Source organism: Lissotriton helveticus, chromosome 10 (genome assembly GCF_964261635.1).
Source record: "Lissotriton helveticus chromosome 10, aLisHel1.1, whole genome shotgun sequence".
Classification (NCBI taxonomy): domain Eukaryota; kingdom Metazoa; phylum Chordata; class Amphibia; order Caudata; family Salamandridae; genus Lissotriton; species Lissotriton helveticus.
In genome coordinates this window covers 548,261,321-548,273,890 of record NC_136071.1, presented here as the reverse complement: position 1 = coordinate 548,273,890, position 12,570 = coordinate 548,261,321, and the positions used below count along the sequence as shown (strand labels likewise).

The following is a 12,570-nucleotide window of genomic DNA, read 5'->3' as shown; positions in this document are numbered from 1 at the left end:
TGTCCGTGACCAATATCGGTTTTTTGCAGTTGTGGCATAGTTAGTACTTGGACATAGTTATCTAGCACGCTGGATTTTCCTGTTTTAGGAGTCGTCAAAAGGCTGATAAAAGTGGGAGCAGAATACAGGATACACACAAAGAGGAATGGACGTCCGAGTGCGGGAGTGGCACAGTGATGCAGATCTGCACCATCAATTCCAGGGCGGTATGGAGACGACATGCAGCTGCACAGCACCACCCAATAGCGCACAGGACCACTGCTGGTGAAAACTTTCTAAATCCTGGGTGGTACCTAGGGAGTATTATAAGTTGAGGACTCCGAGGTAAGGAGTATCCATCAGAATAAATGTGTACCCTAAATTTAGACACCTATGTTTTCAACATTGGTGCTGTTACCAACTATGGGAAATGTTTAATCATGGATGATGAGAAGGTAAGAAAGTAGGTAAGATACCCTCTGAGCTGAGACATGAAGATCAGACACTACTTTGGTCAAAAAGGAAAGCCAAACTTTATGGTTTAAATCTTTTTATTGGTTTTAGGAGTGCAGAGATGCACAAGTTACTACTTGTGTAACGATATATCTGTAAGAGACATTAGTTAGTGATAGATTCCTTACCTTAGAATATCCCCAGGCGTCAGACTGTTTCCGGAAATTTTTTGCGTAGCAGTACCCTTGCGCGTCGGTAGGCGTCGTCTGCGGCTCCGCGTCCGTTGGCGTCGTGGGCACCGTGATGACATCGTCGGAGTACTTAGACGCCGCCTCCGCGTACTGACGTCAGTTCTTAGACGCAGCTTTTCCGCGCCAGAAGCGCTGAGCCATGTTAAAAACCAACACTGGTGCCATTAAAACTAGGGCCCTGAAAGGGGATAACCCTAATTCTAGATATCGGTTCGCAGAACGGGGAGGATGGGTGGGTCGGTAAGGAATCTATCACTAACTAATGTCTCTTACAGATATATCGTTACACAAGTAGTAACTTGTGCATCTGAAAGAGACACGTTAGTGATAGAATCCTTACCTTAGAATAGATACCCCAGCAATACCAACCCCGGTGGTGGGTCTGCGAACCAATAATCACACCAGAAAGTCCTGGAGGACAGAACGGCCAAAGAAGCCATCCCTCCGGACTTGGCTGTCCAGGCAGTAGTGTCTTGCAAACGTGTGCAGTGATGCCCACGTAGCTACCTGACAGATGTCTTGTAAGTGCACTCCCCGGCCCAGGGCAGTTGTAGTCGCCGTGGCTCGGGTGGAATGAGACCGCAATCCAACAGGGGGCTCCTTTCTAGCCAAGGAGTAACATGCCTGGATACACAAGATGATCCACCGGGAGATGGTCCTCTTGTGTACCGCTTTCCCCTTCTTAGGGCCCACGTAACCAACAAAGAGTTGGTCATCCACCCGGAACTGGCGTGTGCAATCCAAGTAGAATGAGAGCGCACGTATTGGGTCCAGACGGGGTGCGGTGGCGGAAAGAAGGTTGGCAAGGTGATGGACTGCCCGATGTGGAAGGCTGTGACAACCTTGGGCAGGAAAGATGGCTTAGTACGCAACACAACCTTGTCTGGATGGACAGAAAGGAAAGGAGGAGTACAAGAAAGGGCCTGGAGCTCACTCACTCTCCTGGCAGAGGTGATGGCAAAAAGGAAAGCAGTCTTGAGAGTAAGAAGGCCGAACAGGGCAGTTGTGAAGTGGCTCAAAGGGAGCGCACATCAGAAATGTAAGAACAAGGTTCAAGTCCCACTGAGGCATCACAAACGGAACAGGAGGGAACCTGTGTGTGATGCCCTTAAGAAATCTATTTACAATGGGGGACTTGAACAAAGAAGGTTGATCAGGCAGCCTCAGAAAGGCTGAAAGGGCATAAAGGTAGCCCTTGATAGTGCCCAGAGCAGAGCCCTGCTGGGCAAGAGAAAGAAGGAAGAGGAGAACCTCAGAAAGAGGGGCAGAGAGGATCCACAGCCTTTGCTGTGCACCATGCCACAAATCTGTTCCACCTGCAGGCGTATACCGACTTTGTGGAGGGACGCCTGGCTGCCAGAATGATATTACAGACTTCAGGAGGCAAGTCAAATGGCCTCAACTGTCGCCACTCAATCTCCAAGCATGGAGGTGGAGACTGGACAGGTTCGGGTGGAGGACCATCCCCTGCTGCTGCGACAGAAGGTCCTCCCGAAGAGGCAGACAAACCGGGGGATCGACTGACATACTGAGTAGCTCTGGATACCAGTACCTTTGTGCCCAGTCCGGAGCCACAAGGATGACTTGGGCCCGGTCGCGCTTGATCTTCTTCAGCACTCTGGGCAGAAGTGGTATAGGCAGAAAGGCGTACAATAGACTGCAACTCCACTCGTGACGAAAAGCGTCTCCGAGCGAGTGCCGCCTTGGAAATTACAATGCGCAGAACTGATGACATTGCGCGTTCTCTTTGGTGGCGAATAGATCTAACCAAGGCTCTCTTCATTGCTGAAAGAGTCCTTGTGCCACGTCCGAGTTCAGACGCCATTCATGATCCATCATGCACCGACGGCTGAGCTCGTCCGCCCTGGCGTTCAGAGAACCTGCCAGGTGTTGAGCCACCAGGGTCACGCCCTGGCGTTCCACCCACTGCCAAAGGTGCAGAGCCTCCTGGCAAAGGGTCCACGACCCCACCCCGCCCTGTTTGTTGCAGTACCACATGGCGGTGGTGTTGTCCGTGAACACCTGCACTACACTCCCCCGGACAGAGGGGAGGAATGCCTTCAGTGCTAGACGAATCGCCCGTAACTCCAACAGGTTGATGTGGAGCCGGGCCTCCGCAGGAGACCAGAGGCCTCTGATCTCCGCCTCTCCCATGTGGCCTCCCCAGCCCTGGAGGGACGAGTCCGTCACAACTTCGTGCTCCGATTGGGGAAGGGAGAGGGATCTGCCGCTGACACAATCGCGGTCCGTGAGCCACCACTGCAGCTGTCTCGCAGTGCCCTCTGAGATCAGGACGTGGTCGGACAGGTTGCCTTGATGCTGGGCCCTCTGAAACTTCAGGTCCCACTGCAGAGCCCGCATCCGCCACCTGGCGTGATGCACCAGTAGGATGCAGGAGGCCATCAGCCCCAGAAGCCGCAGCGTCAACCTGACCGAGACCCGGGATAACGGCTGAAAGATGGGAATCAGAGCCTGAATATCCCGGACCCGCTGTTCGGGTGGATAAACCCGAAACCGCGCCGAGTCTAGAACCGCTCCGATGAAGAGGAGCTTCTGAGAGGGGCACAGGTGTGACTTTGGCACATTGATGGAGAACCCCAGCTGGTGCAGGAGATCTGCCATAGTCTGGAGGTGGCTGACGACTGTCTGGGGCGAGCCCGCCTTCAACAACCAGTCGTCGAGGTATGGGAAGACTGAAACCCCTAACCTGCGCAGATGAGCTGCGACCACCGCCATCACCTTTGAGAACACCCGTGGGGCGCTGGTAAGGCCGAAGGGGAGCACGGTATACTGAAAGTGCTCGTGGCCAACCGTGAACCGCAGGTAGCGCCGGTGGGCCGGCAGGACGGGGATGTGGAAATAAGCGTCCTGCAAGTCCAACGCTACCATCCAGTCTCCTGGATCCAGGGCAGCTAAGACCTGAGCCAGTGTCAGCATTTTGAACTTCTCCTTCCGGAGGAAGCCGTTGACGTTCCGTAGGTCCAAGATTTGCCCTTCTTGGGTACCAGAAAGTAGTGGGAGTAGCAACCACACCCTACTTCTGGCCCAGGAACGCGCTCGATGGCCCCCTTGGCCAAGAGGGCCGTAACTTCCTCCTGCAGAAGTCGCAAATGATCCCCCGATACACGGTGGTTCTGAGGTGGCATGGCTGGAGGAGTCGCCTCGAAGGGGAGAGAGTAGCCCCTTCGGACGATCTGCAGCACCCACCTGTCCGACGTGACAGTGCGCCAGTGGAGAAGGTGATGACGAACCCTGCCCCCCACTGGCGTCACATGGGCCTGAAAGCACGGACTAGGAGGGTTTTGAGGCGGATGCTGCGGGGGAAGGTGTGGACTGACCTCGCCGTTGTCCCCGACCACCGGCACGGCGGTTTCCACGGCCGCCACCGCGTTGGGTATTACCCTGTGGATCGTGGCTGGCAGCACGTGTGGGTACACCCCTTTCGTGGCCACGAAGGGGCCTCAAAACTTTAACCAGTATTAAGGTGTTGAATCACAGTTTTTAGCCTTTTGTACTGATTTTTTTTACTGTAAAGATTTTAATTAATTGAACAGTCAATAATAAAAAAGTAAACGTGTCTGCGGCCCGACCCTCACCGTGTGCATCAGGGCCTGCTCTTCTTCAGATCGTCAGGTGGCCGGGTCGTCGCCTTCCTCTCCTGTAGTTGTGCCCCGCCTCCAGCCTGGACTCTCCTCCAGCAACTCCCCGGCGTCTCGCTCAGTAGGCCTGATCTTGGCTCGTATGCCACATCGGTCCCCTGTCACCTCCAGCTGCTTTTGTCCTCTGCCAGGCCGCACCTCGCTGCCTGATCACTTCATGAGCGATTCCTCCCATGCCGCCACAGGTGCGGATGGCAGCGCCAAGAGCTCCTGCACTCACGGATTCACTCGATAGGGCTCCGGCCCGGCAGCAGGTCGCTCGCCTCGCCTCTCCACCTCTCAGGGGGTGCCTCGATCTTTTGTCGTCCTCCTTGCCACTTCCGCCAGTGAGCCACGTTACGGGCGCCCCTTCTATGGTGTATGGGGTCTCGGATTCATCGTTTTAGATGCTTTAATCGGCCGTGGCGAGCAGAGCTCTGAGAAGTTGCTGCTACTCCGCTATCTTGACCACACACCCTCAAAGAAAGCCGAACTCTAAACCATCTTTTCCTTCTAAAAGGCAGGTAAGGGGGCTAAAGAGCATGAATCCTTGGCTGAAGTGAAGGTTAGCAAAGATGCTAACTTTCATTGAAGAAATTTAAGCTGACAGGCATGCATTGGATTTGAAGGGTTTAATAAGGAAGGAAAATACATGACAGATTACACACTGGCCCTTGAAATGGTTTTGGTAGGTAAATATTGAGTGAGCACTTGGGTAACAAGTTTTCATTGGTGGCAAAATATCTGAGGCATACCACATTTCGCCCAAAACAGAGCCAGAACTGGGAGAAGATGGCAATCCTGTTTTGCAGGAATCTGCTTTCTCATTCTCCTTTACCGCCAGATGAGCTCACTAACAGACCAATTCCTCTGTCTACAGTCCACAGGTAGAAGACTTGTGCCTTCGTGCACAGGGGATGACAGCACCCTCCACATTGTCTGTTCAAGTACCACATAATGATGATGTCCATTAAAACCTAAACCTGTCTGCCCTGTAATGGAGGAAGGAAAACCTCCAACACCAGCTTGACGACTCACAAATGTAAAAGTTAATTGTGCACCAATGTTTTCTGGGGAAAGGACAAACCATTAATGTTGAAGTTTGCAAATGTGGCCGACAAAGTTCCTTTCATGGAAGAATAATTTTCTTCTGGCCCTTACATCTGCAAGAAGAGTTAGTGAACTTCAAGCTTTCACCATACAAGAACCCTTTTTGCAATTCAGACACGATAAGGTGATCCTACGAACCTACCCAAAATATATCGCCAAGGCCCCCTTGGACTTTCATTTTAACAAACCAATTGTATTAAAATCTTTATTTCCAAAACCTCAAACAGCAGCTGAATGAGCTCTGCGTTCTTTGGACTTGAAATGCTCCCTGAAGTTTTATCTGGATAAAACAAAATCCTTCTGCAAGACCAATCAACTGTATATGTATGGTTGATATATATAACTAAATGTGCTAATTAGTGCTTTTTATGCGGATTCAAGCATCGTAATCTATGAAAGTTCCAAAACAGGAGTAAGAAATAAGTTACTTACCTGTAACTGTAGTTCTCCAGTATTGTAATCTGAGAACGGCTCACTTGAACGTCTGGTTTTTTTGTGGTTTTTTTTTTTTAAATATGTTTTTATTGATTTTCTTTTACAAAAATACAGAGTACATATAACATTTATGGCATTTCGCGGTTACGTTTGGCATACATTTATTGCATTACGGTGCTTGGTAGCGGATTCTTGGTTGGTTATAACATTTAACATATACAAATAACATGTAACATATCTGTCTTGTTGTGATGAAACGTCTGTGTTGAGATGTGCTGTGATTATAGTGTTAAGTTCCTGTTTGTGTGCAGTCTAGGACTTAGTTTATGTAGCTGAGCACCTTCTAGAATTTGTAAACCTTGCTACAGTAGAAAAAGAGATGGGCTAGGTCTCCCCTTTCTTTCTCACAGTTCCAGCATTGTTTATTCTCTCTCAGACCTAACTTCGCCAATTTGACCCGTGTCCAGTAAGCTTGGTGTAGCAGCCAGAATTTAGTCTGGGCTAGTACCGGTGATATTATGTTGCGTGTAGGAGCTCTCCATATGGTGTGTATTTCTTGTTCTGTGAGTTTCGCGCCTATCTGTGTTTCCCAGTAGTCTGTGTTTTTGGTGTTAAGTTTTGTGGATGCAGGGCGGAGGAGTTTGTACAACTGTAATACCTTGTGGCCTGTCTTATTTATGTTTTCCATGTATTGGAATATTGATGGAGAAAGCCTATTTAGGTTGGCTTGTACGCACTGAGCTTATAAAAATCTGAGGGACTGCAGCTCCTTTCAGGAAGGTTCTAGAGGGTGGTGTCAGCTGATTGGTTGTTTCTTAAGTTTGGTCCTTTTTTAAGTAAGAACTAGGATATGTTACTAAATAATTAGGGCAGTGGCCTTTAACGTCTATGTCTATTATGACATTACTTTTATAAATATACCGGGGACTCATCTCTGCAACGGGGAATGATTCAAGCATGTGAATCTATGAAAGTTCCAATACTGGAGTAATGAAGATTTCAGACTTAACATAGATCTCCCAGAGGTCATTGATGGCAAAGTAAAATGTACAATGAAACTGTAAACTTAATAACTTCGCATTTGATTGATATGAACAAAGGTCACTAATAATCATGACAAGATAAACTGGAGAAAAAGTGAAATTATAACAAATTATCCCAAGCCCAAAGTGAAAAGTGCAGGAAATAAAAATGGTGAGAGCCGCTTCAATAACAGCAAATGCTGTGTGTATGAGATGCAAGTTCAAAAAGTAAAGACCAGTACACCTCTCCAACCAAGTGCAGCAGAAAGGTTTGTAATACTGTGCAAGACAACCATGTACTACTGTACCTAGGTAAGGGACACTGATATTGAGCAACACTATCAGCTTGTTGCTCACAGGAGGTGATATGAGGCACAATGTAGGTTTCATGCTGGTTTATAAGCCAAAACCTAAAGAGAAAACGTACAGGAAAACCATTTACTGGAAAAATCAATTAAGGGTCGGCATACCGAAGCTTAAGTAAAATGCTTATTCCACAGATTAGAACCATCCAACTACTCACTCAGTCAAATAATTCAATGATCCTACATTTAAGGCTTAAAGGCACATTTTCAACCCTTCCTCACAAACCACTGCATTAAGTCTTTTCAACAGCCGCACGTTTCTGCATAACAAGTTACTTACCTTTGGTATCACCTTTCCTTGTAGAGAGTTTACCCAACTGCAGATTCCTCAGCTTGTGAATTTTCCTAGTTGCCAGACTTGATCCAGAATCTTTTGTAGCAATTCCCTTGTCAGTCTGTGGTTTGTGTTGTGTGGCTTCGCATATGATCTGTCCTGCCCCAAATGGGAGATCGGGCCACTATATCTCCACTAACTTCACATGCTGACATCGGCTTCTAACTAGCATTGGTCAAAGCGCATAGAAACCAAAATGGCAGGGTGCAGATGTTTCGTGAACTTTTGGCAGGACGCCCAAATAGTGGCTTGGCGAATGTCCAGAACTGGTATATCACCTGCCAATGCACTGGTAGCAGCCTTTGTTCTCCTAAAATGAGCACACACAAGCATTCTGGGTGCTGCTTTTTAGCCAGCCCATATCAGATCTTAATTCATAACACAATCCACCGAGAGATGTTGCTCATTTGCACCACTCTGCTTTTCTTCGCGCCAGAGACCCAAACAAAAATGTAGTCATACTGCTGGCACTCTCTTGTTTGATCTAAGCAAAAACTAAGCACCTTTTTCGGGTTGAGGAGATGGAGCCATTCTTCCCCTTAAGATGGATGAAGTAGTGCATAGAAAGCTGGCAAAGTGATGGACTTCCCTATCTGGAAAGGCATGACTACTTGATGCAGGAATGCGGCTTTCATCCAGAGGACTAGTTTGTCTGGGAAGAAAGATGTATTACGTGGTGCTACAGACAATGCCTGAAGTTCACTCACTCGTTTGGTAAATGTTATGGTGATGAGGAGACTTGTCTTGATGGTGAGCAGGCAAGGAGCACAACTGTGCATAGGCTCTAAAGGAGTGCACATGAGGTAAGTGAGAACCAAATTAGATCCTAATACGGAATCACGAAAGTTATTGGGGGGCAAATATGGATCAACCACTTTAAAAAAATGCATCAAAACAAGGGAAGTACGTAAATCTTTATTGCATGATTAATAAAAACATTTGCACTACAATGAATGCAAAAACACCTGTGCAAAGCAGTATGTAGTCCGTTTCTTAACAGTATGGTGAATGTAAACCCATTTAAAAAAGATTTATGTTACTTTAGCAGTAAAATGCAAGATCTATACAGATGAGGGCATTAAAAAGACCATAAAGGTGTTGAAATAAGAGTTATTGGTAATTAAAAATGTTAAGACCAACAATAAAATAAGGTTCTATTGGTCCCTCTTTCGAGGATTGGGCTTTTAGATTAACCCTTGCAACGGGTGATTATGTTGTTTGAGGGTGTTAAGTGCTCGTATAATGACTTCTCAGATGTTCCTGCTTCTCTGCTGCGGTAAGCTCCTTACTCTGTCCTCTTTTCAAATCTTTATTTGATCATGGCCCAATTCAAGCTGATGTACGTGGGGTCGAAGCAAACCAGCATAGCATTCTTGCAGGACAGTATGCCCTGGTTTCTCCACTACCAGCACAAAAGCTCATGTCGATCCACCATACTGGTGCAGCAGAGGCTTAAGACGTGAACGACTATCTCCAGTTTTGCATGCATAACAGGCATACGTCTTAGATTTCTCCTAGGTAGTTAGTGGTTTCAGCCTGGTGAAATTTTGAAGTGCCATCCACCCATGGCAGCTTTTAGACAGTTTATCTTTGAACTTAAGCAGAGAACAGCTGTACACTGGATTTTGTCAGTTTGAGTAACCGGTGGCCAAGATTTTAATCTCAACCATCTGTAAAGAAGAGTGAAGTCTGAGCCTGGTTTAGATAGACTTGTGCCGGGGAACTCGAAACAGAATCCAGTTCCTGCCATAGGTGGCTACCCAGGGAGCCTTCTGGAGCCGTCCTGAACTTATGACAACAGGACACAAACACCACATTCCGGGCCATTAACTGTTTGGGAATGCCAAATTCCAACTTTATTCGTGCAGGCGATTTATTCAGAGGTTGTTTGAAAATTGGCCTGTATAATTTAAGGACCTTTCTGCCCAGAGTGGCGCTGACCCTGTCTCAGAGCGCCCTGCTCCCTTATGTCGGGGTGGAAAGCATCTTGGCTTGTGCTACCTTTAAGACCGGGGTAAGCGCAAGGCCATTTAGCTTGTTCTACAGAGACATCCCTAAAGGCCAAGGATTTGCCCTTCTTCCCAATTTCCTCCAGTTGGTCAATAAAACTTCCATTCCCATTAAAGCAAACTGAGGTACTTGAAGCTTTTTACCATTTTGATTCTTTCATCCCCCAGGCACCATGTGTGCTTCTGTTCAGTTTAGCCTTGTGTGATGCACCAGTAGGATGCAGGAGGCCATCAGCCCCAGAAGCCGCAGCGTCAACCTGACCGAGACCCGGGATAACGGCTGAAAGATGGGAATCAGAGCCTGAATATCCCAGACCCGCTGTTCGGGTGGATAAACCCGAAACCGCGCCGAGTCTAGAACCGCTCCAATGAAGAGGAGCTTCTGAGAGGGGCACAGGTGTGACTTTGGCACATTGATGGAGAACCCCAGCTGGTGCAGGAGATCTGCCGTAGTCTGGCGGTGGCTGACGACTGTCTGGGGCGAGCCCGCCTTCAACAACCAGTCGTCGAGGTAGGGGAAGACTGAAACCCCTAACCTGCGCAGATGAGCTGCGACCACCGCCATCACCTTTGTGAACACCCGTGGGGCGCTGGTAAGGCCGAAGGGGAGCACGGTATACTGAAAGTGCTCGTGGCCAACCGTGAACCACAGGTAGCGCCGGTGGGCCGGCAGGACGGGGATGTGGAAATAAGCGTCCTGCAAGTCCAACGCTACCATCCAGTCTCCTGGATCCAGGGCAGCTAAGACCTGAGCCAGTGTCAGCATTTTGAACTTCTCCTTCCGGAGGAAGCCGTTGACGTTCCGTAGGTCCAAGATTTGCCCTTCTTGGGTACCAGAAAGTAGTGGGAGTAGCAACCACACCCTACTTCTGGCCCAGGAACGCGCTCGATGGCCCCCTTGGCCAAGAGGGCCGTAACTTCCTCCTGCAGAAGTCGCAAATGATCCCCCAATACACGGTGGTTCTGAGGTGGCATGGCGGAGGAGTCGCCTCGAAGGGGAGAGAGTAGCCCCTTCGGACGATCTGCAGCACCCACCTGTCCGACGTGACAGTGCGCCAGTGGAGAAGGTGATGACGAACCCTGCCCCCCACTGGCGTCACATGGGCCTGAAAGCACGGACTAGGAGGGTTTTGAGGCGGATGCTGCGGGGGAAGGTGTGGACTGACCTCGCCGTTGTCCCCGACCACCAGCACGGCGGTTTCCACGACCGCCACCGCGTTGGGTATTACCCTGTGGATCGTGGCTGGCAGCACGTGTGGGTACACCCCTTTCGTGGCCACGAAGGGGCCTCAAAATTTTAACCAGTATTAAGGTGTTGAATCACAGTTTTTAGCCTTTTGTACTGATCTTTTTTACTGTAAAGATTTTAATTAATTGAACAGTCAATAATAAAAAAGTAAACGGGTCTGCGGCCCGACCCTCACCGTGTGCGTCAGGGCCTGCTCTTCTTCAGATCGTCAGGTGGCCGGGTCGTCGCCTTCCTCTCCTGTAGTTGTGCCCCGCCTCCAGCCTGGACTCTCCTCCAGCAACTCCCCGGCGTCTCGCTCAGTAGGCCTGATCTTGGCTCGTATGCCACATCGGTCCCCTGTCACCTCCAGCTGCTTTTGTCCTCTGCCAGGCCGCACCTCGCTGCCTGATCACTTCATGAGCGATTCCTCCCATGCCGCCACAGGTGCGGATGGCAGCACCAAGAGCTCCTGCACTCACGGATTCACTCGATAGGGCTCCGGCCCGGCAGCAGGTCGCTCGCCTCGCCTCTCCACCTCTCAGGGGGTGCCTCGATCTTTTGTCGTCCTCCTTGCCACTTCCGCCAGTGAGCCACGTTACGGGCGCCCTTTCTATGGTGTATGGGGTCTCGGATTCATCGTTTTAGATGCTTTAATCGGCCGTGGCGAGCAGAGCTCTGAGAAGTTGCTGCTACTCCGCTATCTTGACCACACACCCTCAAAGAAAGCCGAACTCTAAACCATCTTTTCCTTCTAAAAGGCAGGTAAGGGGGCTAAAGAGCATGAATCCTTGGCTGAAGTGAAGGTTAGCAAAGATGCTAACTTTCATTGAAGAAATTTAAGCGGACAGGCATGCATTGGATTTGAAGGGTTTAATAAGGAAGGAAAATACATGACAGATTACACACTGGCCCTTGAAATGGTTTTGGTAGGTAAATATTGAGTGAGCACTTGGGTAACAAGTTTTCATTGGTGGCAAAATATCTGAGGCATACCACATTTCGCCCAAAACAGAGCCAGAACTGGGAGAAGATGGCAATCCCGTTTTGCAGGAATCTGCTTTCTCATTCTCCTTTACCGCCAGATGAGCTCACTAACAGACCAATTCCTCTGTCTACAGTCCACAGGTAGAAGACTTGTGCCTTCGTGCACAGGGGATGACAGCACCCTCCACATTGTCTGTTCAAGTACCACATAATGATGATGTCCATTAAAACCTAAACCTGTCTGCCCTGTAATGGAGGAAGGAAAACCTCCAACACCAGCTTGACGACTCACAAATGTAAAAGTAAAAGTTAATTGTGCACCAATGTTTTCTGGGGAAAGCACAAACCATTAATGTTGAAGTTTGCAAATGTGGCCGACAAAGTTCCTTTCATGGAAGAATAATTTTCTTCTGGCCCTTACATCTGCAAGAAGAGTTCGTGAACTTCAAGCTTTCACCATACAAGAACCCTTTTTCCAATTCAGACACGATAGGGTGATCCTACGAACCTACCCAAAATGTATCGCCAAGGCCCCCTTGGACTTTCATTTTAACAAACCAATTGTATTAAAATCTTTATTTCCAAAACCTCAAACAGCAGCTGAATGAGCTCTGCGTTCTTTGGACTTGAAATGCTCCCTGAAGTTTTATCTGGATAAAACAAAATCCTTCTGCAAGACCAATCAACTGTATATGTATGGTTGATATATATAACTAAATGTGCTAATTAGTGCTTTTATGCGGATTCAAGCATGGTAATCTA

At 48.7% G+C, this 12,570-nt stretch overlaps 1 protein-coding gene across 2 annotated transcripts in view; it reads right to left on the bottom strand.

Annotated features, from left to right (window-relative positions):
* Positions 1 to 12,570, bottom strand: part of PARN (poly(A)-specific ribonuclease) — a 637,089-nt gene that overhangs the window by 47,313 nt on the left and 577,206 nt on the right. The window contains exon 23 of one of the 2 annotated variants that reach the window (XM_078663092.1): positions 7,197 to 7,298. The exons of the other annotated variant lie outside the window; for it this stretch is intronic. Within the exon in view, the coding sequence (XP_078519218.1) occupies positions 7,197 to 7,298 (102 nt within the window). The remainder of the gene's footprint in view (positions 1 to 7,196; positions 7,299 to 12,570) is intronic. 2 annotated transcript variants of the gene reach the window in all.